A 22,852-nucleotide genomic window follows, 5' to 3' on the forward strand; every position below is an offset into this window, starting at 1 on the left:
TTTCTTGTAATCAAAGATTATATGAGTATATGAAGTACGTTATGTTTTAAACAAACATGAACATGTTCACGTACTAACATGTTTTCTTTCCAGCTCTGCAAGTTGTTGAGTGGATAAGCTTTTTCTGATATGGGCTTTAACAAAATTAAAAAAATTAATCAATGTTTACACAATAATTGTAAGTATGTAATCATTCTGACATTTGGACCATAAGTTGATCATCCTCAAGGGAGATATGGTCCATATCACTAGCATCCACAAATACACAATTGCTTCACAAACACTCTGCCAAAAATCGACATTTAAAAAATGTAAAATAATGATGTAAAATCATCATATGTTGTTAATATTAATTAAACGAAATACAATACATTATAAAATTATCATATATTGTTAATAGACTCACGTTTTACACTAAGCAATCCTACCCTAACTGAAAAATTAATCACTTTGGTACTTCGCCTAAGAACTTCATTGACCATCTAACTTTCTCTTCTATCAACTTCCCAGTCGTTCCATTTTTTTCTTCTTCAGCTACGACAATGTGACATATTTCTCTTTCAAATTTTCAACTTAATTCGTATATCTCAACTACTGATCCCTTTTTGAACTTGTTCTCGTCAGCTTAAAATAAAGTGGAATAAAAAAAATGTAACATCAATTAAGCATAACACAATAAATGTGTCTACGGGTAGACATTTTTTGTTATATGTATTTATGTCTTTGGCCTTGTTTCATTTGTTTTGATGACCTGCGACATTAAGGTTTGAATTCATTTTCCATTTAAAACACCAAATCATATTTCCAATATTGAAACAAAAGTACTCAATTATATAAAGGGACCCAGTAAAATTTAACAGTAACAATTTTGGGTTTGATCATCTTGTTTTAGAATGAAACATATGTAAGAATCATCTGACATTAAAGCTACCCCTTGTAACATGATTAGAAAACAAAGACTCAAGTGCACTATTTTAGTAATAGACTGGCATAAAGGCTCTAAACTTACTTCTATTCTTTGTTTATATTTTCACTATTGTGATAAAAAAGATTGAATTAATTAAACAGTTAATCATGATGTTTGAATATAAATTCATTACTAATCATTAGCCAATCATGCCAATTGCCAACTGGTTAGATCCGTTAGTCAAATCCAACATCTCCAACCAGTTAGACAACCCACCTGTTATCCAACCCAGCCACTTTTGACCCGTTAATAGAGCCAACCAGTTTTGTACGTTAGCCGACCCACCCAATTTTTTCCAGGTAGCGAACCCAACCAGTTTTGACCCGTTAGCGGACTCAACAATATTGCAACATTTAGAATAAAGGTTTTAATTACCTCTTATACTATTTAGGTGGTAACTTCTAAGGCTTCTTGGTGTTAGCACCATGCCGCTTGGCTAGATACATCACACATCAAACATTAATTCATTCATCAATACTGAAAAAGAACTAAAAAATATTTACGCAATTTCTAAATTGGCAACATTTATAAGTGTTAAATTAAACTGTTTTCTTGCCAATGGCTTTGACCAGTCAAATCTATTAACAAATTTCCCTTCATACCCTATAGGGACTTAAAAAAAATTCAAAAAACTATTTAATATTACAACATTTCCCATCAATGGACAAAGCTTCAATTTTTACTTCCTTAAAAAATTTTACTCGTTTGACCAGTTGAGTGTCAAAAGTGTCACAATAAAATCTTATAAAGACATTATAAATATACTATAGAGTAAACCAGTAAGCCAAAAATTAAAGTAGTACACCTTGCTACACTAATGCGTAGACATGACATGTATAATCTTAATGTACATAAGAACAAAATCTACAACAATCACTAACAACAATGCAATTAATAAGTTAAAAATCAAACCTTGAGATTGTCTAAACATATGTTTAGAGCGAAACCAGATTGCCAGAAGGTGAAAATGTAGTCACAACTCACAACAATGATCACAAAGGTGGATTCTACTACAAACTGTCAATAAAAATAAATTAATTAATTTATATGATAGCAAGGTCCTTTAATTCACTACAAAGGGTGGAAATATATCTGAAAATACATAAGTATTTTAAAGAAATCTTTTAGCACCTCAAATTACACAAACATGTACATATATAATAATAATAATAATAATAATAATAATAATAATAATAATAATAATAATAAAGTATGAACCTTTAACTCATTGTCTGCACTTCTTCATTCGCCAAGTTACCAAGGCTTTCTTCATTGATTCCTGAGTTCCCTTCTCTATTCACATGCGTGGAATATATTACGCACGAACCTTTTTGTATCAACCCACCCATCCAAATATCTCTATAATAAAATACATATAACTTAGCTAATCAACTTTTATGACTTAGAGGTATATTATACGGTAATTGTAGTATTGGTGAAAGAAAATGCTTACTAACATACTGTTGTTAGAAATGAATCTGCACGACTAATTTTGTATAAGATTCCATCAACAGCAACCTTTCCGTCTATACTTTGATGAACTAAGTGTAGCTCGAGATTAAATCTATGCATTCAAAAAATATTGTAGTTGGATGAAAAGTTAGCTTCTTGCTGATTATAATGAATTTTAGAGATGAATTCTAAGTTCGTTCTAAAAGATATATATTTTGATACATTCTACCATTGATGGTGTGTTCAGTAGGTATGTGCTAGTGCTTGATTAAGCTGATACTCAGTTCCATTCATATGAATATGTCCGGCTCCCCTATCCATCTCAACTGTACATATATTCAAAATAAGTTATTACTTCCTAAAATAAATATGGTGTATACAAAATTGACCCGCAAATAAAAAAAATACTGGTAACAGCGAAAAAACTACTTTGTAAATGACTATTACCTGCAATTTGAGTAAGGTATATATATGCAACAAATCACTATTAACAAACTGAAAAATCAAGAAACTAAAGACAATGCAAGCAATCGAGGCACAATTTCAAGCATAAAAAAATACGAAATTAGATAGACCAAGAAACCAATACCTAAATCGAAAGTCAAAGCCCAATAAACAAACCTCAGAAGCTACATGTATGTCTTTTTGTGCGGTATGTAACCACTCTCTCAAAGTTGTAGATTAATTAACTGGTCTGCTCACTATCAGTTCAGGCGTACGTCATTTCTAGAGTATAACTATCCAGATTAACATCAACTTAATAATCACTTTGAGCATAATCAACGATGTTTTTCAAACAATTGACAGATTCGTAGGCCTAATTTAAAAACCAAAATACATATATCATATATGACGAGATTATGAAACCCTATATGATAGAGAGGGGATTACCTTACGTGAAGACATCTACACCTTTTAATTTTAAAAGGTCTTATAATCCTAAAAACACCATATTGGGTTTGAAATTAACACTGGTTATTACAAATTAAACCGGTTTTTTGCTTATCATTTATGTTTGTTCAGGGAATCTAAACTGAATTCTTGGTAGACACAATGACACATGTTAAAAGTGTAAATGGCCTATAGCAAACTCATTATTAAATCTGAATTACCTTACGCAAAAATTGTAGGTATTTCAAGTCGCCGGGAAAACGTTTTTGGCCGGGAAAAGTTGAGACTGTCAGTGACCAATTCGTTAGTTGGGACCGGTAGTGACCAAAAGACGATAGTTGGAACCAATTAAAACCAATTTTTCTTTGTTATATGATGGATCATTATAGTATATTTAAATGTTTTAGGATATACCTGGGGTAATAAGCGCTGGTTCATGGTGCTCATTAGCAGGCCCACTTAAGTCAACAAAAGAACCAATGGAAAATCCATGGATAGAAGCTGAAATAATAATAAATATATAAACAAAAATAAGAATTAAATAAACTACTATCAAATTCCACTTATCAAACCTTTGTTTTGAAAGTCTGAAACAGTTAAAAGTGTTGAAACTGTTGAAGTTTCATAATTGCAGTTAGCTTAGACCACCGACCCCGCGAAAACATAGCAAACATTAACGTTTTTCACAAAAATATCATAAATTTATGAAAGAAAACAACAAATATTTGTTGGTTGACTTTTGAGAACCTTTAAAACCCATAATGTTGGGTGTTACCAACAACAACAACAAAAGTCCTGTAATGAGGTAATGACATCTTTCGAGTCTAGCAAATATCTCACCAGATTATGTTTAGTCAAAAGTCAACAAAGAAATTGCATATATGACAATTTAAAACTGATAAAATCAACTCTAGTTTTTCATACCTAAAAGCAACATGCAAATAAACATTAGTGAATTAACAAAGTCTTGATTTGTGAAGATTTCATCATTCAATCGTCATAAAAAAAATTATAGATTTTGAATTAGTAAACCCACTATAATCCTAACACTTAAACATAGCATTAACACTCAAACAAACAATTAAGAATTTTTACCTCTGTTGCGTTGATAGGTGCGAAATTAGTGACGCCTGAATGTGTTTCAGCCGTCGTTAGGGTTTCGAGGGGTTCAAACATTTACCAAGGATCTGTGGAAGGTGCAGATGTGCGAAGGAGGTCGTCGATTGAGGATTAAGGAAGAGCGAAGGAGAGGTATCGGCAGAAATTATGGTGATTTAGGGTTTTAGAGTGATGGAGAACGTGAAGGAGAGAAAACAAAATCCCTTTTGTTTGACCCGATCCAAACCCCAATCAATAGACCCGTGACCCGCGAATTTTGGTTAAATCAAAGAAAAATCTGGTGATTTTAGAGAGGTGGGGAACAACATGAGAGCGACACGTAGGATTTTATGGTAGACAATTATATAGATAGTTAGATTAGATGGTGGGGTTTCATGTTTAACTTTTCATCTAATGACACTTATTCCCCTCATACTTTAGATAATTACATTTATCTTCTATAATTCAATTAAACTCAAATCATTTAAATACTTATGAAACTTGGGATGTTGCAATTTAATATATATATATATATATATCGCGGTTACTGTACGATAATGTATTATCGTACGATAGGCATGCGAGAACTTCAAGCGTCCGATCAAAATTTCAAAACACGCGCCTGAATTCTTCTAAAAGGGTAACATCGTCAAATAATCTCCCTAAACATCCCTAAAATCACTCCAAAAAATAACCGCACTGAACACGGCGACGATTAATATATAGAGCTTACTGAATTAACCGAACAAATAAATGGACAGATTTAAATCATATATTTATAATTTATAATTTATAAATTTATATGACAATGTAAAAAAAATAAGTCTATAGACAAATGGATTGATTTTTTAAAAAATGGGGTCAACCTTTAAGCATATATTTATAATTTAATAATTTAAAAAATTTCTTCGTAAAATGAAACATATTAGAGTTTTTTTTAGTTATAGTCTTTAACAATATACATAGTATAATATGATAATTATAAAATTGAAAATTATATTATTTTCAATCTTTAACAAACATGGTTTGTCGTTGATTTTTGAATTTCACCAAGTTTGCTGTGAAATATATATATTCTAACAACGTATATATAGTAGTATAATATGTAAATATTTATTTTTATAAAAGTGTATAGATATAATATAAATAGAGCTTAAAGGAAAAAAGAATAATTTAATCATGTTATAAATATAATATAAATATAGTGTAAAAGAAAAATGAATAATTATTTATCTATAACATATATTAGTTTTGGGGAGAAAATAATTATGAGAAATTAACCATAAAGCAACATGTGTCCGTCATCATTTTACTTTATTAGAATATGTATATTCGAATATAAATAAAAGTAACCACACGTATTTAGAAAAGGTATACTGATAAAAAAAGGTAAAAAATAAATAAATAAAAACCTAGTCTGAGTCTTGTTGAAACTCAAGCTAGTAAAGTTACTTGGGAACTAAGACCATGTGTAGTCATAAAGCTCCACCATCAGGGGTTATGCGTCACGTTGGCGCCCAGTCAGAGTTATGATTTTGTACAAAAACAGGCTGTAGTCATAACTCTCCACTACCAGGGGTTATGCGCCACGTGACGCTCTGTCATTATTAATTTTATTTGTTTTTTTAAATACTAAATCATTTAAATAAATTAACATAAAATTAAAAATTACATTAAACTTCCAAATAAAAAATACATTAAACTAAATTAAAAAAAATACATCAAATTAAAAATAAAAAAACATAAATAATACTAATAAAACTAAAACTCATTTATATTTTTCTAAAATTTTCGCTCGTCGAGTGGCTTTTAGAGATTGGACTATCGGGTTGTCTTCGGATAGCTCATTTGATAAAATCTCGATATCTTTGTCCATCTCATTCCTTCGAAGTAGGTCGACGGCGTCCAAATTTACTTGAAGTCGTTGGGTTCCAAGTTGGTGTAAATCTTGGAGTCGAGAGTTCATTAATTGGAATTGGCTTTCCAATTCGGGATTCGAACCCGTTGCCGACGACAAACCGGCCCCTTTCCCCTTTCCTTTGTCTTTGGTTCTTCTACCCCCCGGCCGAGGCATGTCGGTAGTATTCACAGGGTCATTATCGCTTAAGTTAAGTTTCGAGCGTCGGAACGGGGCGTGTCTGGATCAACCGAAGAAGATGTTTTAGACTTTTTTTTACGCGGACCACCTTCGGCTTCGGCTTCGGCATCCAACACCAATATTTGGCATTTTAAAATATATATGCATTTTAAAAACCTACCGCATTTGGCATCTTCCGATATTTGGCATCAAGCACGAGCACATAGTACGCACTCGTCGATACTCCACGCTATCACCGTCTTTTTAACCCGAGGTTCACCGGCGGGCTTCTTTGCGTGTTTTTTCGAACGTCCGCGTTGGCTCGAACCGCCTTCGGGTTGTGTCTCCGGCACGAACTCGACCTCGGGTTGGGTCTCCGGGGCGGGTTGGGAACCCGAACCCGCAAAAATGTTTGTCATTGGGTTTTGGAAACCGGGCACCGCATTTGGCATAGAGTTTTGTAGAAGTGCAAAGTACGCGGCCATTTGCGAGTCATACATTTGCGGGACGGGTACGGTTGGCGTAGGGGCGGTAGATTGGTTCGGTTGTGGATTTTGGTTGGCTTGACGGGCATATTGACCGAAACCGAGAATATTTTGGTTGTTGTTTGGAAACATGATGGTAGAAATATTAGTGTAAAAGATATAAATATTTGTGTAAATTGGTAGATTGGAAGGAATGTGTTAAAAAATATGAGTTTGGTTTGTTTATATAGTATAAATATAATTAATTATTTTTTTTTAAAAACCCCAACGGCTCCAAGACCAACGGTATTTTTTTTAGATCTGCGTGCCATTCTCGCGTTGTATCTAAAACGCACAAAAAAAGAATTTCAACATAACGCGGGGGGGGGGGGGGGGGGGGGGGGGTGTACCCCGCGTTTTCAACATAACGTTGGCCAACAACGTGACCACTACACCCGGTCTAAACTCGGAGTTTTAACATGGAGTTTGAAAATAACTAAGTTTGGACTCTTTGCTTCCACTAATTTACACTTTTAATTTAGCATTCCACGTTGCATATAGAATACATCAACATAGAAGTTCAAAATATAAATTTAAAGTAATATCATATTGTGATTTATACCTTTATAATTCTTTTTAACTCTTTTTAATTAAATTTCCATGTTACAAGGAGGATATTTTGTTTGTTAGATATCGATGCACACGAAGTGTGAAATAAGGACTTATGACCTGTTTAATAGCAAGAGCACACGACACATGTTGGTTCATAAATCAAATCTAAAACATGTTTTTCTTTATTCAATGAGCGTTTTAAACTACCTTTAATACCTAAGTGACTTTTCCTAAATAAAAATGTTAACCGTTTATATTGACTTTAAAGCTCCAGGTCTAGCACATTAAAGAACACCATCGAGGAAACCCACCATTATTATGAAAACCCCTTGAAATAGATTTCAAACATGAGATGTCAATTATCCCAAACCTAAGTTAGATTTCTAACATGAGATCCTAAGCCTTAACCGTTACCCCAATTCATTAGACCGTAACGTCAATTTGCCTAAAGTTTCAAACAATTATTGTTTCCCTATTTAAAAAAAATACAAAAGTCAAAACAATGAAATCCGAATGTTTGGAAGACAAGCAATTGAAAAAAAAAAAAAAACAGACTACTTTAACGTTTTGTTCTTGAGATTTTTAATCAAGAAAAGAAAAAGAAAGGAGAGGGAATGATAAGAAAGGGAAGGGAAGAATTTTTTTTTAATTAGGTGTATTCTTGAATTGGAAAGAAATTAAAGGAAATGAAAAGATAACTACGTTAAAAAATAGTTATCTTTAGTAATCATCTCATTATTGGGAGGATAACTTATTGGGAAAAATACATTAATTTGATCCATCCTAACTCCTCATACTCCATTCCTTTCCATTCTAAAAAAAACTCAAGAACACCTATTTTTTAACCGCTAATGGATAAAAAAGCAATCAAATAACATGCTTGCGCCACACTCTTATCTCAATTTCACCGTCCAAAACCACCACCCAAATAATTATAAAAGATAAGATAATATAATATATTCTAACGTTCAAATTACTTCTAAAATAAAGCATTAAAAACCTCTCAAAGGTTCCCACCATTGTTGTTGCACATAGTCACAAGGTCCAACAATGTTGCATACAACACATCTAAAGACAAATGACCTAGATATCTCTTTGTTTCACCATCCAAATTCTCTTTATGAAGCTTGTATTCTTCTCCCGCCTCGTTCTCCGCCACCAACCACCACGATATGCCGCCTTCAGTGTCTTCCGGATCCACCTGTGCCACCAGACCTACCACTTCACCTTGATCCAACTCAAAAGATAAACTTAAAAAATCCCGGCTCGCTTTCATTCCCACGATCAAAGCTTCTTCATGCAACCAACGGATTATTTGACTCGCAACCTGTTTTCAAAATCACAAATTGAGCATAATTTTATTTCTGAACAAAAGTAGTAATCTTGTTTTCCTTGACACATACATGGACACGTTCGTTTCATAACTAATAATAACAGTTACATAGCCGTCTTTCATATCAACAATAGGTATAAATGCATTTAAATATGATTTGTTCTAAAGCTAACACTCCTAGATACACGCATATAGAGAGAACATTTGTTATAGAACGGTGCTTCATACACATGTACTTAGGGCCGAGGGTCTCTCTGGAAGCCACCTCTTTATTCCTTTGGATAGAGGTACGGTGTGCCTACATCCCACCCTCTCCAGACCCTACTTATAGCTTTGCTGTCGGTGGGATTTTACTGGGCATGATTGATTGATTGATTGATTCGTTATAGAACGGATAATATGTTAAAAACAGCAAGAACCGCACAAGACAGTTATGCAACCACACATGTTTCCCTCCCACATCTAAATATCTTCTACGCACTGTGTACAGGCGTTCGTGTTCGTTCACGTTCGTTCATTAAAGAACATGTCCCCGTTCATTCGTTAAGAAAAAGAAATTGAACAGGTTCATGTTCGTTCACGTTCGTTCACTAAATATCTAAACAAACAGTTCACAAACGTAAATGAACAGATGTTAACAAAGACAAACGAACATATAGGCTTGTAATTTAAAGTTATAAACTAAAATTTAAAAAAATACAACAAATATATAAAAGTATTAATACATATACATACTTGAAATTTGCTATTAGTATTACATAGACAAACATGAATGTCCGGTTGGTTTACAGGCCTAGGAACTAGTATTTCATGCAAAAAGTCAGCTCAAGTGACCACTTTTCTCTTTTACCCTTCCAGCCTTTACTAACTTCCAAATAATTACAGAACTGCCACCAAACTAATCTTAAACATTAAACTAATTTTATCATGGATTAAAGGCACAGATTGTTTCCAACTTTTTCAAATTAACATGTTTTTTTTTGTGTGTGTGCATTACAAACCATACCTGCTGGAGAAGTATGACATGAAGATCAGCTAGATTGCATTCAAATCGGTTAATCGAATAACTGTTTTCAGATTTCCCTTTAAAAAGACCAACCACATTTGGAGCACCTTCCCCTTCTATGGTTATGCAATCATCATTTACCACAACTTTGGTTAAAAATTGTGACGAGGATGCCACGTAAGATGAGGTATGCAAGATCGACTGAGGAACATCAACCACCAGTGTCCACGTAGACGTACGAGAATGCCATGTAGGATGAGACATCAAACCAACATATGATACACTCCTTGCCTACATGTATCATATAATAATATAATCCAACAAATAATAATAATAATAATAATAATAATAATAATAATAATAATAATAATAATAATAATAATAATAAATTAAGGCTATTACCAGATCTTCTAGTTTTGTTAGAACTTTGAATGAAAATATTCTGTGAGCCAACGACATGCAAAAATAGCCGAGAAGGTTTGGCCCATCTTTTGGCGGTTGACCAAACAAACTTCGGTTCTTAGCTCGAACAAACACGTGTTCATGAAATAGCTGTTTCAGAAGAATTTCCGAACTAATTCTGTTAGGAAGATATAACTGTTTCTGCTTTTCTTCACCTTCAATCATCGGCATGACATCATCTTCATTAGATGATGATGTCACAAGTATAACAAAAACAGATGCTTCTTGATCTATGTTCACCTGCAAATGGTTTTCTCGAATACCCGTCACATTCATACCTAATGATGGGACAAATGCCTCTTGATTTATCAAATTAAAAACCTGCAAATAACCCACATATAAAAATTAAGGTATAAAATTTTATCCATCTTCGCTGCTTTAATATTAACTTTAAGAGTTAACTACACGGATGGTCCCTGTAGTATATCCATATTGCAAGCATGGTCATTAACTTTGAGAAATTACATCTACAGTCCCAAATATTTTAAAATGTAACAAGGATGGGCGTTAGTTTCTCCAAATAAGCATGTGAAATGACTAAAATAGTAAAATACCCTTACTACTCAAAAACAGAAATTAAACAAAAAAAAAAACTAAAACTGGAAAAACTAAAGCCCGTCCATTTCAAGGGCCATCTGTGTCATACTATCAATTCAGGACCATAGATGTAATTTATCAAAGTTAAAGACCATACTAGCAATATGGACATACCAAAGGGACCATCTTTATAACTAACTTTAACTTTAATATAATTATTAATTACCTGCTCATCAAAAACGGCTCGATGAACTTCACGAAGGTCAGAATGCCTTTGTTTTACACTGCCATCGTCACTTTCATCTTCTTTATCAGAATCTTCTGTATATTCTGAAACTCTTGTATTTGATCTTTGTATAATATTACTGGAATTTGCATTAACGAACCCAAATCGAAGAGTGTGACATGGTTTTGAAGATAAGTTCAACACAAGCATTCCAGCATTATCATGTTCAACACGAACCGTTGATAGTGAAGTTGGCCGAAACACAGATTTTGGATCATATAATGTATAATCAAATAAATCAATGTAAAACCCTTCGTTCCCAGCAGCAGTTGCAGCCATTCGGTGCCTTTTAATTTTCCAGTTCTGTTGCAGTCTGTTAAACTAATTAGGATATTAAAAAAAATAGAATAATAATAATAATAACTGTTAAATTATAACTGACCTAATTAAAGCTCCATAGAATCGAGCCTCCCTGGCAACTTGCTTCTCTAATGATTTGGCAGATTGATTAAAATACTTACCAAGGTGCTGCAATACAGAAATAGACAAATTTTCAAATATATCATGTTATTATGAGCTTTGTAAATGAGGGTATTTGATTCGCATAATCATAATTAGGGGTGTAAAAGAGCCAAGCCACTCATGAGCCACTGGAGATTGGCTCGCTAAAAGCTCGAATCAAGCAGAGCTTAATTGAGGTCAAGCCTAAAAACAAGCTTGACTAGTAAACAAGCCTGGACTTGAGTTTCATCTATCGAGCTCTAGCCGGCTCACAAGCCTATCATTTATATAATAACTTTTAATGTATCAAATATATATTTATATTAATTAATATTTTTTATAAAATTATGAAGAAAACTAACTTACAATATATATTTATTTTAATAAATATAAATGTAAATAGACTAAATAATGAACAATTAACGAGCCAAGCTTAAGCCCTAGCTTCATATATCGGCTTAGGAGCCTAAACTAACATATGCTATTTACAGAAATTATATTTAATATGTTAGATATAAATTTTTATAGTAATTATTATATAAACTGATAAATAAAATCGACCCAAGCTCGAGCTCTAAAATGTTAAACAAGTCGAGCTTGAGCCCAAAAATAAGTGTGTTTATTAAAATTATAATTAACAAACGAGCCTGAGCCCGAGCTTCACTTACTAAGCTTGAGCTGTACGTAACTTTTTAAGAAAAAAATATAATTATTAGTACTTAAAATTATAATAAAAAACATATATTATGCTATATAGAAAAATTGTAAACAAAATACATATAAAAATAATTACAAAGTATAAAAAAATAATAATACATAAGCCGAGCTCGAGCCTAGTGTAGCTCAGCTAGGCTCTACACCCTTAATAAAAATGCATAAGGGTGTTTTGGTCTTTATACCTGGAAGCATTGTAGTTTTGTAGCGGTAGATACTGCAAGGTCAGACAAGAGTTCATTAGGCAACTGTTTTGGTCTGGTCATGCCAGCCACCGTGACAGCATCATTAGCTTCAACCTACAAACAAAACTTATAAATGTAACATGATAACACATTGTTTCTACACATATCATAAGTCAAAATTAACAATAACAATTTGACTTACGGTGTTAATAAGATCAATAATAACAGAAAGCTCCTGATGAGCCAACTGTAAATTCTCAATCATGTTCTGCCACGGCCATGGTTGTCATGATGATGATGATGATGCATCCTTTGAAGAAGCGGTTGTTTCACCTTTTTTCTGCTTTTTGTTTGTATCTTGTCTCTGTACGGCCCACGCAAAGTCTACTCGGCGGATTAAATTTTCTCGATTATCATCATAACTTAAATCCCTGCAATAAAATAAATATATTATATAAAGAAAGATTGAGTGGAAAGCTGTTACGTTAAATTGGATGTGATGATGTTAATACGGGGGGAATCTTTCGGCTCCGTTATCTTCGATTAGTTCTAAACGTTTGACAGGGAGTTTGTCGAGAGAGATACTCAAATCATCGTCCATTTCTTCTCACAGAGTTTTTTGTCTTCTGAATTCAGTGCAAACTTGAATTGTAAAACAGCGACACCTAAATGAATGAAGAAGGATCTGCTAATTAAGGCTTAACTTTTCTCCTACTAATTATCACTTCAAAATGGGCTATTTCTTAATTAAACAAGCACCTACTCATAAACCCTAATATTCAACAGCGTCCATTCCCTCTAAGTAAAGTAATTAGAACAACTTCATACATGCAAACTGATTCATAATATAATAGATAGAAGAAGCCATTTACCTGATTTCGTTTTATTTATTTAGATTGATTCTAAATTCATAAGGTCCAACAACGGCCGATCGGAAGAAAGAGGATGGTGGTGTCTCGGATCTTTTACTCTTTTTGGATAAACAGGATGTGGGCCTGATTCATATCGGCCTTCCGTGGGGGATAAAACCCGGTTCCCCCAGGACTGGACCCAATATGAAACTTAAAACATATAGACCCCAACTCACACTTTTTACCAGAAAACTCAACCTTAACCACCACCACTTAAGCACCATCAACCGATTTTAAAGTGGTAATATGGTTCCAGCGACCTTGATAACTGGGGTTTTTACTAAAACAAGATTCCTAAATGTCTGATTTAATGTTACAAAGATGTTTGGGACGAAAATGTTGAGTTTTCCGAGGAAAAAGTGTGATTGTTCCAGCAAAAAAAAATTTCCGGCGACCCGCAACTAACAGAGTTAGTCATCCGTTAGTCGCGAACCGTTATAAACAATGTATCTTTAGTTGGGACTGCCACTAGGCAAGAGTAAAATTGGAACTGTTATTTGCTAATAGGGCATAGTTGATTATTTAAAACCAATATTCTTTAGCATATTAATTCTTTATAAAAAATGCACAAAAAAGTTGTTTCGGGCCAACCAACCCGACCCGGCCTGTTTCAACCCATGGACTAAATCATCTGATCCACCAACCCATTAATCATTTTAAATGAGATGAATACATGTGTCATTTTGGAGACATTCTTTCATAAATGGACCGAATATGGTGAATGTTTGACCAGAATGCATTTGTCGTAGAACTGTTGTGCCCGAACCCGCCCCCTTCTACACTTTATAGAATTAGTATTACTTGTGTTGTACTATTAATCTAAACTTTTGTTTAACTTTATAAACATAGATATTACATCAACATAGCAGGTAGACAGGCAACAAGTTGCGCCGTCACCCCTTTCTGAATTGCAAACCCTAACCTGCTAAAGACATACCCCTGCCCTTTTGGAGTCGACACATTGCTATGCACAACCCGTTGGACCCTGGTTAGGAAACGAATAGCTTCCGGTGTCAAGGAGCCAAAGGTATCAAAAGCCAGAGGGACAAAAACATGTTGGTTCTCTTCACAGGCTTTAGCATGTTTCTCCACCTTCTTCGTTTCAGCCCTTTTCATTGCTTGCCCAGCTACAAACCCATTATCCCTCAAACCAGCTAAGGGAGATACCCCTGTGAGGTCAACACAAGCGTGTTTCCCCCGGCCCAACCAAAGACGAGCAAATCTGCCGGTCGTAGAGTGGATCTCCCTTCTGTGGGGTCTGTAAGGAAGTTAACAGGGGCTTCCTTTTTAGCTGATATCCCAGCTCGCCTTAAGATGTCCCAAAGAACGTCTCGCACCCAATCATGTCGGTATTTGAACCCATACATCTCCTTGCAATGTACCGCATGCTCTCCGAATTTATCCAGGCAAGCCTTACGACAGATCGGACATGTTCGTCTTCTGGGTACATTGGGACCATCAAACGGTACTTAAGAATGGCCCTATACTCGACCGTAGACATGCTTTGGCCCAAGCCATCAATCGGGATAACGGTCAGAAAATCTTGGGCATGAGGACCTTGTAAGCATTCAATAACCGCCTTCTGTCGGGGGGACAGCCCAAAAACTTCTCCCAGGCTCTGAGTGATTTTGCCAAAAAGGGCATTCGCCAAAGTTTTTTGAGGCTTTGGTGGGGCGGTGTCCTTATTAGAGAAACCGCCAACGTCAAAGTCTGGGAGAGCGCCATTTAGGCGTTCCAGGGCCTGCACGTAGTCTGAGTCCCGGTCGAAAACTCCGCTATTCCTTAAGATGTGATTCTGTAGCTTCCAAGACTGAGCCCTCGACACTACAAAAGCGTAAACCCCAACATCATGAGCCGAAAGAAGGCCTAAACCCCCCAAGAGCATCGGTAAAGATGCAAGTCGCCACTGAAGATCACCAAAGAACAGGCCTCCACATACAACTATGTCTTCGATGGCTTCTCGAAGCCCCTTATCAAAACAGGATACCGCATCATCCATCATATGGGGGTGGCATGTTCGTAACCCCAAAAGCAACTTAGCAACCCCCATGCAAGACCTAAGCAGGAGGAGTTCGATCTGGGGATCCCTAAGGCAAGGTAAGAGTTTCATAAGATCAACCGCACGAGATGCTCTCCGCTTCGCCAACTCCTTAATAAAGTAGGGATCTCGACTAACAGCCCCTCCAAGCAGCTTTACCCCTCTCTCTGGTCTACCAATCCCACTAGGGAAAAGCCCGTCTTTGACTTTCACCCCATTACACGATGGCCAAAAAACCTCGGTTTTCTTAATATTAAGTTGCAGCCTCAACGATGGCCCTTCCGAGCTGATAATGTCTAGGGCTTTAGCGACTTCGTTGGCACCACCAATAATAGTCCCATCATCCAAGTACCAAGCATGAATGGGAGGTTACAGTCATTTCGTACCCGGAGTACAAGAGGGTGTAAGCTAAGGCAAAGAGGAGGGGCCCAAGGGGGTCTCCCTACTGAACCCCAGTAGTAGCCCCTATATAGTCATCACCAACGTACAACCTAGCCGGCTGGGCATAAATGAACTGCACCCATAGATAGATAGACGGGCAATAATGATGAACCTCCCGGAGAAGGGCTGTGCGGTCGACCAAATTGAAGGCGTTGGAGAAGCCCACGGTAAGCATAGCTAAAGAACCGTCCGCGTGAAAGGAGTTAAGAAACCGGTTCGCGCTGTGAAGCACCGCCTCTGCCCCATTAGGGGTCCCTACCCCAAACTGAAAGTCCCCTAAATACCGAGTCATTTCCTTCCCAACCATCTTCATAGCCACTTTAGAAACCAACCTACGCCAGATAGCCCCCACAACAATGGGCCGAATTCCATTATTCGGCTTTAATAAAGGGGTAAGGGGGGCTGAAGCAATAAACTCAGCGAGCACCTTGGGGCACAGACCCCCTAGCCATAAGTTGACGACTTCAGTGATGGCTGAGAGCAGACCCATGGAAGTCACTGATCCCTCACCACTAAGAGCGTCCAACAAGTGTGGTGCCCGCATCTCGTCTCTCCCGCATGAGGTCCCTTTAGGAAATGATCGGATACATCGAAGCACACAGTCTCCATCCACAGGGAGAGTAGGCAGGGCGACAGATCTAGAAGGCAAGGACGGAGGCGGCACCACTGGGTTTTATCAATGAGGGCTTTCATGGTTGAATCTCCGAGAGGGGCAACCCCACTTGAGCATAATACCTTGATTGCAGCTGTGAAATGACCATCCCTGACTTCCTGAGACATTGTTTAATATTGAGGCTGTTTTCAGAACCCTCCTCCCCTCCCACCTCTCTTTTAGAAAAAGTGCTTCCCCCCACGCTACCAAAGAGAGAAAGAACCAAGTCAGCAAAACCAGATCCATCTTTCCACACCGCAAGTGCTTGCTGAATGCTACTAAATTGCAAAGACTTTCGATTCCCTGACCTGCGTTCCTGCCTAGTGGAAGGTTTCACCACCCTTAAAGTACAACGCGGCAACAATAGTAATTTGAACCAATTCTCAATCGAGCCTGGTGAATCCACTACCTTGCGTAAAGCGCATGCCAAAGTCTGAGCAAACGCCAAACGACAACTTGGGGGGATGCTCTTAACCGTTTGAATGGGAAGGGAGAAAACCCGTTCTAAAAGGGATACATCCCCAACCACTCCTACAGATGGACCTGGGTCCTTATCCACAGACACACAATTAGGTTTCTGGATCCCAACGATGAATTCTCTAGCATCTCCAGAATCCACAGAAAAAGAATAGACACCATCAGCATGCTTGCACCCCCTGCTAAGGGCATGCAACGTCATGCACCTCCCACATAACCTTTTATCCCCCGCTCAAAGGGCTTCCCCAACATCTATAAAAAGGTTCAAATCCTTGGAGATAGCATCTTTTAAAAGGTTCTTCCGCGTATCCATTTTGAAATGGGTACTTTGCATGTGCTCAAGTAGGCGGAAAAACCCCGAGGACCCAGGTCTACTATCCTTACACTCGTGGAAATGCTTAAAGGGGCATGGCCTTAAACCGTAAGTGGAGTTAGGACCAAGCCCTCCTGTATTTACGTTTCGAATTCTTTTTATGGTAGCCATATACACACGAGAACAGAAAACAAACAAATCACAAAAGACACCGGACCCCTAAAGACCCCGACTAGAGATGAGTTAGAGCAAGAATCAAAGACCAAACCCCTCACACTCGAAGGAGGGGAGCAACTACGGGTTGCTCACCCCCCATCTAGCACCCCACAACAACTGCTAAGGCATAAGAGGACGGAGGTATAACTCCAAAATAAAGCAAATTGGGTAGAACTCCAACTCAAAATACCCCCTTAAGCACCCAAATGCAAGTAAACAACCTTTAACTTATCCGAACTTAAGTCGTAATTTCGTCGAACACCTGGCGTGCAACACATATTCAGCAACACGTATTAATATACTATTAATATAACTTATGAATATGAATATATGACATTAATGTTGTAACTTTGTACACTCTACAGTTTTGTTCAACATTTTATATTTGAATCCTGCTTGAACAATCGAAGACAATGATATTTTAACTTAACAAACACAAACCAATAAACCCTGAACTCAAATACACACAAAACATCATAATAATCATCCATCCTATAAAAGATCTAACTTCACAATATGCTACAAGTATATTTTTTTTTTAAAACAGAACAAATAAATCTCTATTTAAGTCATAGAAATGAACATCTTGACCACACTTTTTTTTTTGTAAAATTGAACATTGACTCACCATTTCTTTTAACATTGGCTAGGTGATCAATCATAGGTAGATAGACGCGTGGGGGTGACGACACGATGAGATCTATGTTAGCTGTTTTAGTGTAGCTGGGATTAATAACTTGTTGATCAAATTAATCGAAATATTAATCAAAATAAGTTAGGTGTGGAGTGCACACTTAGGAGATGTTTGGCAAGTGTTGAGCCATTAAGTGTTGAACTAGTAAGAGGTATGAATTATTAAGAGACTCTAAGCTAGTAATTGTTAAATCAGCAAGCGATGTTTGGTTGGGCCTCTAAATGATTGTATAAAATGACTAGTTTACCCCTCTGAACTATTCTATGTCGTGAACCAACTGACCATCAATTTCTCCATGTTGTATATTACAATAAAACAAGTTTTTAAAAATAAATTTTATTAAATACAATGACAATTTATATAAAGCTTTCATGCATTTTGCAAAAAAAATTAAAACTAAACACCAACCAAATGCATTTTCCGGCTATGTATACCAAAAGGCTGATCCATATAAATGCAATAGATACAAACACCGTCTCCCAACATAAACTTTAATATATATTGTAGCAATCTAGTAGATAAGTGCAATCAACCAACAAAATAAAACAATAATTAATCAAAATAATTAACATAAGACAATGTGTTTTTAATTCATGAGCATACCTCAATTGTCACAGTTCAAGCCTCTACATGTTGACCACCATTTTCCCTAAAGCAATGGTCTTCGTTCACCTTGATGTAGTATGTTCTAGTTGCATAAGTGGTTATGCCAGCTATGTACATAATGTTTTTGTGCACCGTCCTTGCATTCTAGCCTAATCTTTGAACCTGCAAATCAATAACTATAGGCATTTTAAATGAAGATTCCGTTTTGATTATTAAATACAGATCCAAGCACCCGTTAATTCTACAAACTAATAAGAATCACACGCATTGCAATGGTAGATGTTGAATTACAAGAGTCTAGGGATGAGCCCGGTACCGATATCGAAAATCACTAAAAATTCACTTTTCGGTGAATTTTTGAGGTTTTGGCAAGTGCTGAGCTCAACCCTACATTGATTTCAGTTTCATTGTTACTGGTATCCAATTTTATGGTTTTCAATTTCAGTATGGTATAAATTCTATTAAGGTATTTTTGGGTATTCTTTCCATTATCAGTCCCAAACCAATACTGTATCGTCGTATTCGGTTTGCAACTTTGTATATTCGGTCAGTTTTTGTTTCATTATTTTCAGTACCGTTACCAGTTCGGTACTGATCTCATGCATGTTTCCATAGTTGCTCTTTAGCAATACTTTAATATATTATAAAAATTTTAACTTTTATATATTTACATGTAACATTCGTCAATTTCGGGTCAATCTTATTTTCGTTTCGTATTTGTTTATTATGTAAACCGACCCGTTTTATAAACCGAAACCCTCAATATATTCAAAATGTTGGATTTTATGTTACAATATTGTTTTACACTTGTTGGGTCTTGAAAAAATCCTTTTCGGTCCTTAAATCGCGTAAAAATCACTTAAAACGAACTTCGGGGACCAAATCTGTCTTTTTTGAAACTTTGGAAAATCTGTCACCAGCCCATAGCATGGCGCGATGGGGTGGCCAAGCCCCATCGTGTGGCGCAATGCCCCATCAGATCAGCAAACTCGTTTTTGGTTGTTTTTATGCAAACATGTGACTTAAACCATCCCATTTTCATGCAATACTCTTTATGCTTGACCATTTCAACTTACCTCATATATACACCACCAGTTGCCTTCATTTTCCCCTGCTACAACTCCAAATTCTCTCTCACATACAAAGATCTTAAGGTTGTTTTCTTAGTGTTCTTGAAGGTTTGACCTCCAAAAGTCCAATTGAGTTTAATCTTTCTATATAATTAACTTATGTAGTCTTATTAACACTTGTTTATGGTTGTACAACATATATAATATACACCCCTTTTTTACCTTTGGTGGTTACTTCTCCGGTTCCGATCGGTGAGGTTTCGGACCTTGTAAGGCAAAGCTTCATGGAGAACTTCGTGTTCTTAATACACACACACACACACTTACTTATATAACTTGTTTATACATACTAACCATGCTTAACCTCTACTCATTTTAGTTTATTTACAAGTTCCATGGTTATGGGTTTTAAGAGTCTATGCTTCGGTTTAACCGTAAATAGCTCTAAACCGTAAACCGAACTTTACTTACTAGTATTGTTAAATACTTGTTTAAACATGTTTAATGTTCGATCTCAGTTTATAAAATCATTTTTAAAACTTCTATTGTTATGGGTTTGTGGATTCTAACCTTGGTCTTAACCCGAAACTAGATCCGAACCGAAAACCGAACTTTTGTTTAAGGACTTAACAAACTTATCGGTTGTAAAACTTAAGTATTTTCATTTATACATTATTATACAAGTTCTTGGATATTTGGGCATGTGGAAACCATCTATGAACTTATTGTGAGATGGAAACCGAACCAAACCGAACTTTCGGTAAAATACTTTAATGTTAACTTTTGGGTTTTAAAACTTAAGTTTCATTATTATAAATTATTATACAAGTTCTTTGATATTTGGGCATGTAGAAACCATCTATGAACTTATTGTGAGATGGAAACCGAACTAAACCGATTTTCACTCGCTTAAAAACACAAGTGTGGTTTTAGCTATCAAGACTTGTATATTTCTTTAAAAATAGTTTACAAACTGATTTTAATTATTTTTCTTAAGTACTTGGAAATGTTGGATCCAACTTGATATCATAACAAAGTTTGGACCGACAAAACCGAACACTCGCTTAACGTGCGTTATTAGTTCTAAAACGATAGAACTACATACTTGGTTAAGTCTTATTAAGTCTTATTGAGTTATCTCATAACATTCATTATCTTGGAAAGTTGACTTTGGGTTGACCAATTATCAAGACCCGAACCAACAACCCGAAACACTCGTTAAAACCCGTTTTAGTATCTTTATTCAAAGGGACTTGCATTCATGCATTTTTACCCACCTTATTACTTAACATAGGTTGAGTAAATATTAAGGTTAGATACTTTAACCCGGTTTCGAGCAAACTTATATTTTTAAAGGGTTATTATAATAAATTCGTAAATATTTACATTTTAAACCTTAAACTTTAAATTGTTGCATTTCTTATCATTTAAAGACTTCCTAGACAACCTTTCAAATACAAGACTTCCGTTCACCTAAACTTTTCCCGTTAAACCTCATCCTTCCGGTTACCCGTTATTTTACCGATCAAGTTTATAACTTGAATGTGAGTATTTTCATACCCCGTTTTCCATCTTTTGTTTTGGGGGTGACATTTCATACTTATTCAAACTAAATGCTTTGTACTTGAGTCTTAAACCACAAACTTTATTGTGTACTTTACTTAAATAATTGCTCGATTTGGTGTTCTATGATTATATGCCTATGTGTTTATCGCTTTTGGTTGGTGGAACTATAAAATTCTAGTCTATTTGGCATCCCCTTATAGCAAGGTGTCGTTAACGTAATGCAATTAACGATAACTATGAAATCCTAGACTATTTGGCATCCCCTTATAGCTAGGTGTCGCCAACGTAATTCTATTAGCGATTTTATCTTTTTATCAAAGTTCTTGCTTTTATTTATTGTTTCGTATACGAGTTTTGTGGCTTTTCCTTATGTAACACCCCGGCTAAAGCGGAATACGCCCGAGTGTGACGTACAGAATGCCCAAAACACATGTGACACTATTAAGTGACAATATTATCGTTAATTAATTTAAAAATCAAGTACACAAGTTTGTAACAAGAAATACAAGGAAAATACAAGAACAATTAACAACTTGTCCATTTATTAATATAACCTAAGTTCTAGTGTCTTCTCCGTTTCATCATCTAATAATTGGACCTGTAACATATATATAAAATAAAGTCAACTAATTGAATAGTTGGAGTGTTCACACAAGTTTTGATATACGTACATACAAATCATACAATTCCATGAACAAGTGTAAATAAGTAAGTAATGTCCTTTCCAACTGGGATTGTGCACCAGCGTACTCCGATAAACGCAAGTAAGGTCCTTTCCAGTTGGGATTGTGCACCAACGTACTCGGATAATGAGGATCTTTTCCAATCATAACAACAAATGTATTTAGGGCAAAGGGGGGCGTATGATCATACTATATTGAAGTAATCCATGTGCAAGTAATTTTGAGCAAGTAATAAGTAAACACACAAGTCCATGTAGCGAATTGTAGTTTGTAAATAATGAATAAACGAAATTGTAATTTGGATAAGATATATATGCTACCCCCAAAAGTAGTAAAAGAGTAAAAAGGGGGTGTGAGAAACTCACCTTGAAGTTGGAGACAAACTTGCAATAAAACCGAAAGCGCGTAAATGAAACCGAAGCAATTGAACTTCACAAACTAGAATTAAAAGTACAAAATAAAATATTAACTAACAATTTATAAAGTTAAATAAATCGGGTTGTCGGGAATTGGATGTGTTTAAATGTAGGTTTTATTATTTTACGGAGTTTGATATTATACTTTAATGGAATTTAGCTTTGCAAATAATTATGTTAACGTGATATACAGTTTAACGAAATAATAGTTATCATTATAATATTACGTACGATATTAATATTA

At 35.6% G+C, this 22,852-nt stretch overlaps 1 protein-coding gene and 1 long non-coding RNA gene across 2 annotated transcripts; both read right to left on the reverse strand.

The window, feature by feature from the left end:
* Positions 1-247: 247 nt before the first annotated feature.
* On the reverse strand, positions 248-4,225 carry LOC143575688 (uncharacterized). The gene is made up of 3 exons (XR_013142816.1): positions 4,151-4,225; positions 3,725-3,811; positions 248-534 (listed from the first exon to the last, which is right to left on the reverse strand). It is a non-coding gene; the product is annotated as an uncharacterized LOC143575688 (long non-coding RNA).
* A 4,339-nt stretch (positions 4,226-8,564) lies between these two features.
* LOC143575689 (mediator of RNA polymerase II transcription subunit 17-like) lies at positions 8,565-12,860 on the reverse strand. Its single transcript, XM_077059986.1, has 7 exons — positions 12,728-12,860; positions 12,526-12,639; positions 11,568-11,653; positions 11,126-11,498; positions 10,303-10,683; positions 9,901-10,191; positions 8,565-8,888 (listed from the first exon to the last, which is right to left on the reverse strand). The coding sequence occupies exons 1-7, from the start codon at positions 12,788-12,790 to the stop codon at positions 8,565-8,567; spliced, it is 1,632 nt and encodes a 543-aa protein (XP_076916101.1). The 5' UTR covers positions 12,791-12,860.
* Between the last annotated feature and the right edge of the window lie 9,992 nt (positions 12,861-22,852).

Source organism: Bidens hawaiensis, unplaced genomic scaffold (assembly GCF_021521415.1).
Source record: "Bidens hawaiensis isolate Kalapana, Puna unplaced genomic scaffold, B.hawaiensis_p1.1 tig00027581_1, whole genome shotgun sequence".
Classification (NCBI taxonomy): domain Eukaryota; kingdom Viridiplantae; phylum Streptophyta; class Magnoliopsida; order Asterales; family Asteraceae; genus Bidens; species Bidens hawaiensis.

What these genes read in the sequence shown, in the direction of transcription:
- LOC143575689 (XM_077059986.1), bottom strand. Translation starts at nt 12,790, where the DNA reads ATGATTGAGAATTTACAGTTGGCTCATCAGGAGCTTTCTGTTATTATT. An exon ending in TTATTGATCTTATTAACACC is followed by an intron (nt 12,640 to 12,727) that starts GTAAGTCAAATT and finishes TTTTGTTTGTAG; the next exon opens with GTTGAAGCTAATGATGCTGT. An exon ending in ATGTCATACTTCTCCAGCAG is followed by an intron (nt 8,889 to 9,900) that starts GTATGGTTTGTA and finishes TTTTGAAAACAG; the next exon opens with GTTGCGAGTCAAATAATCCG.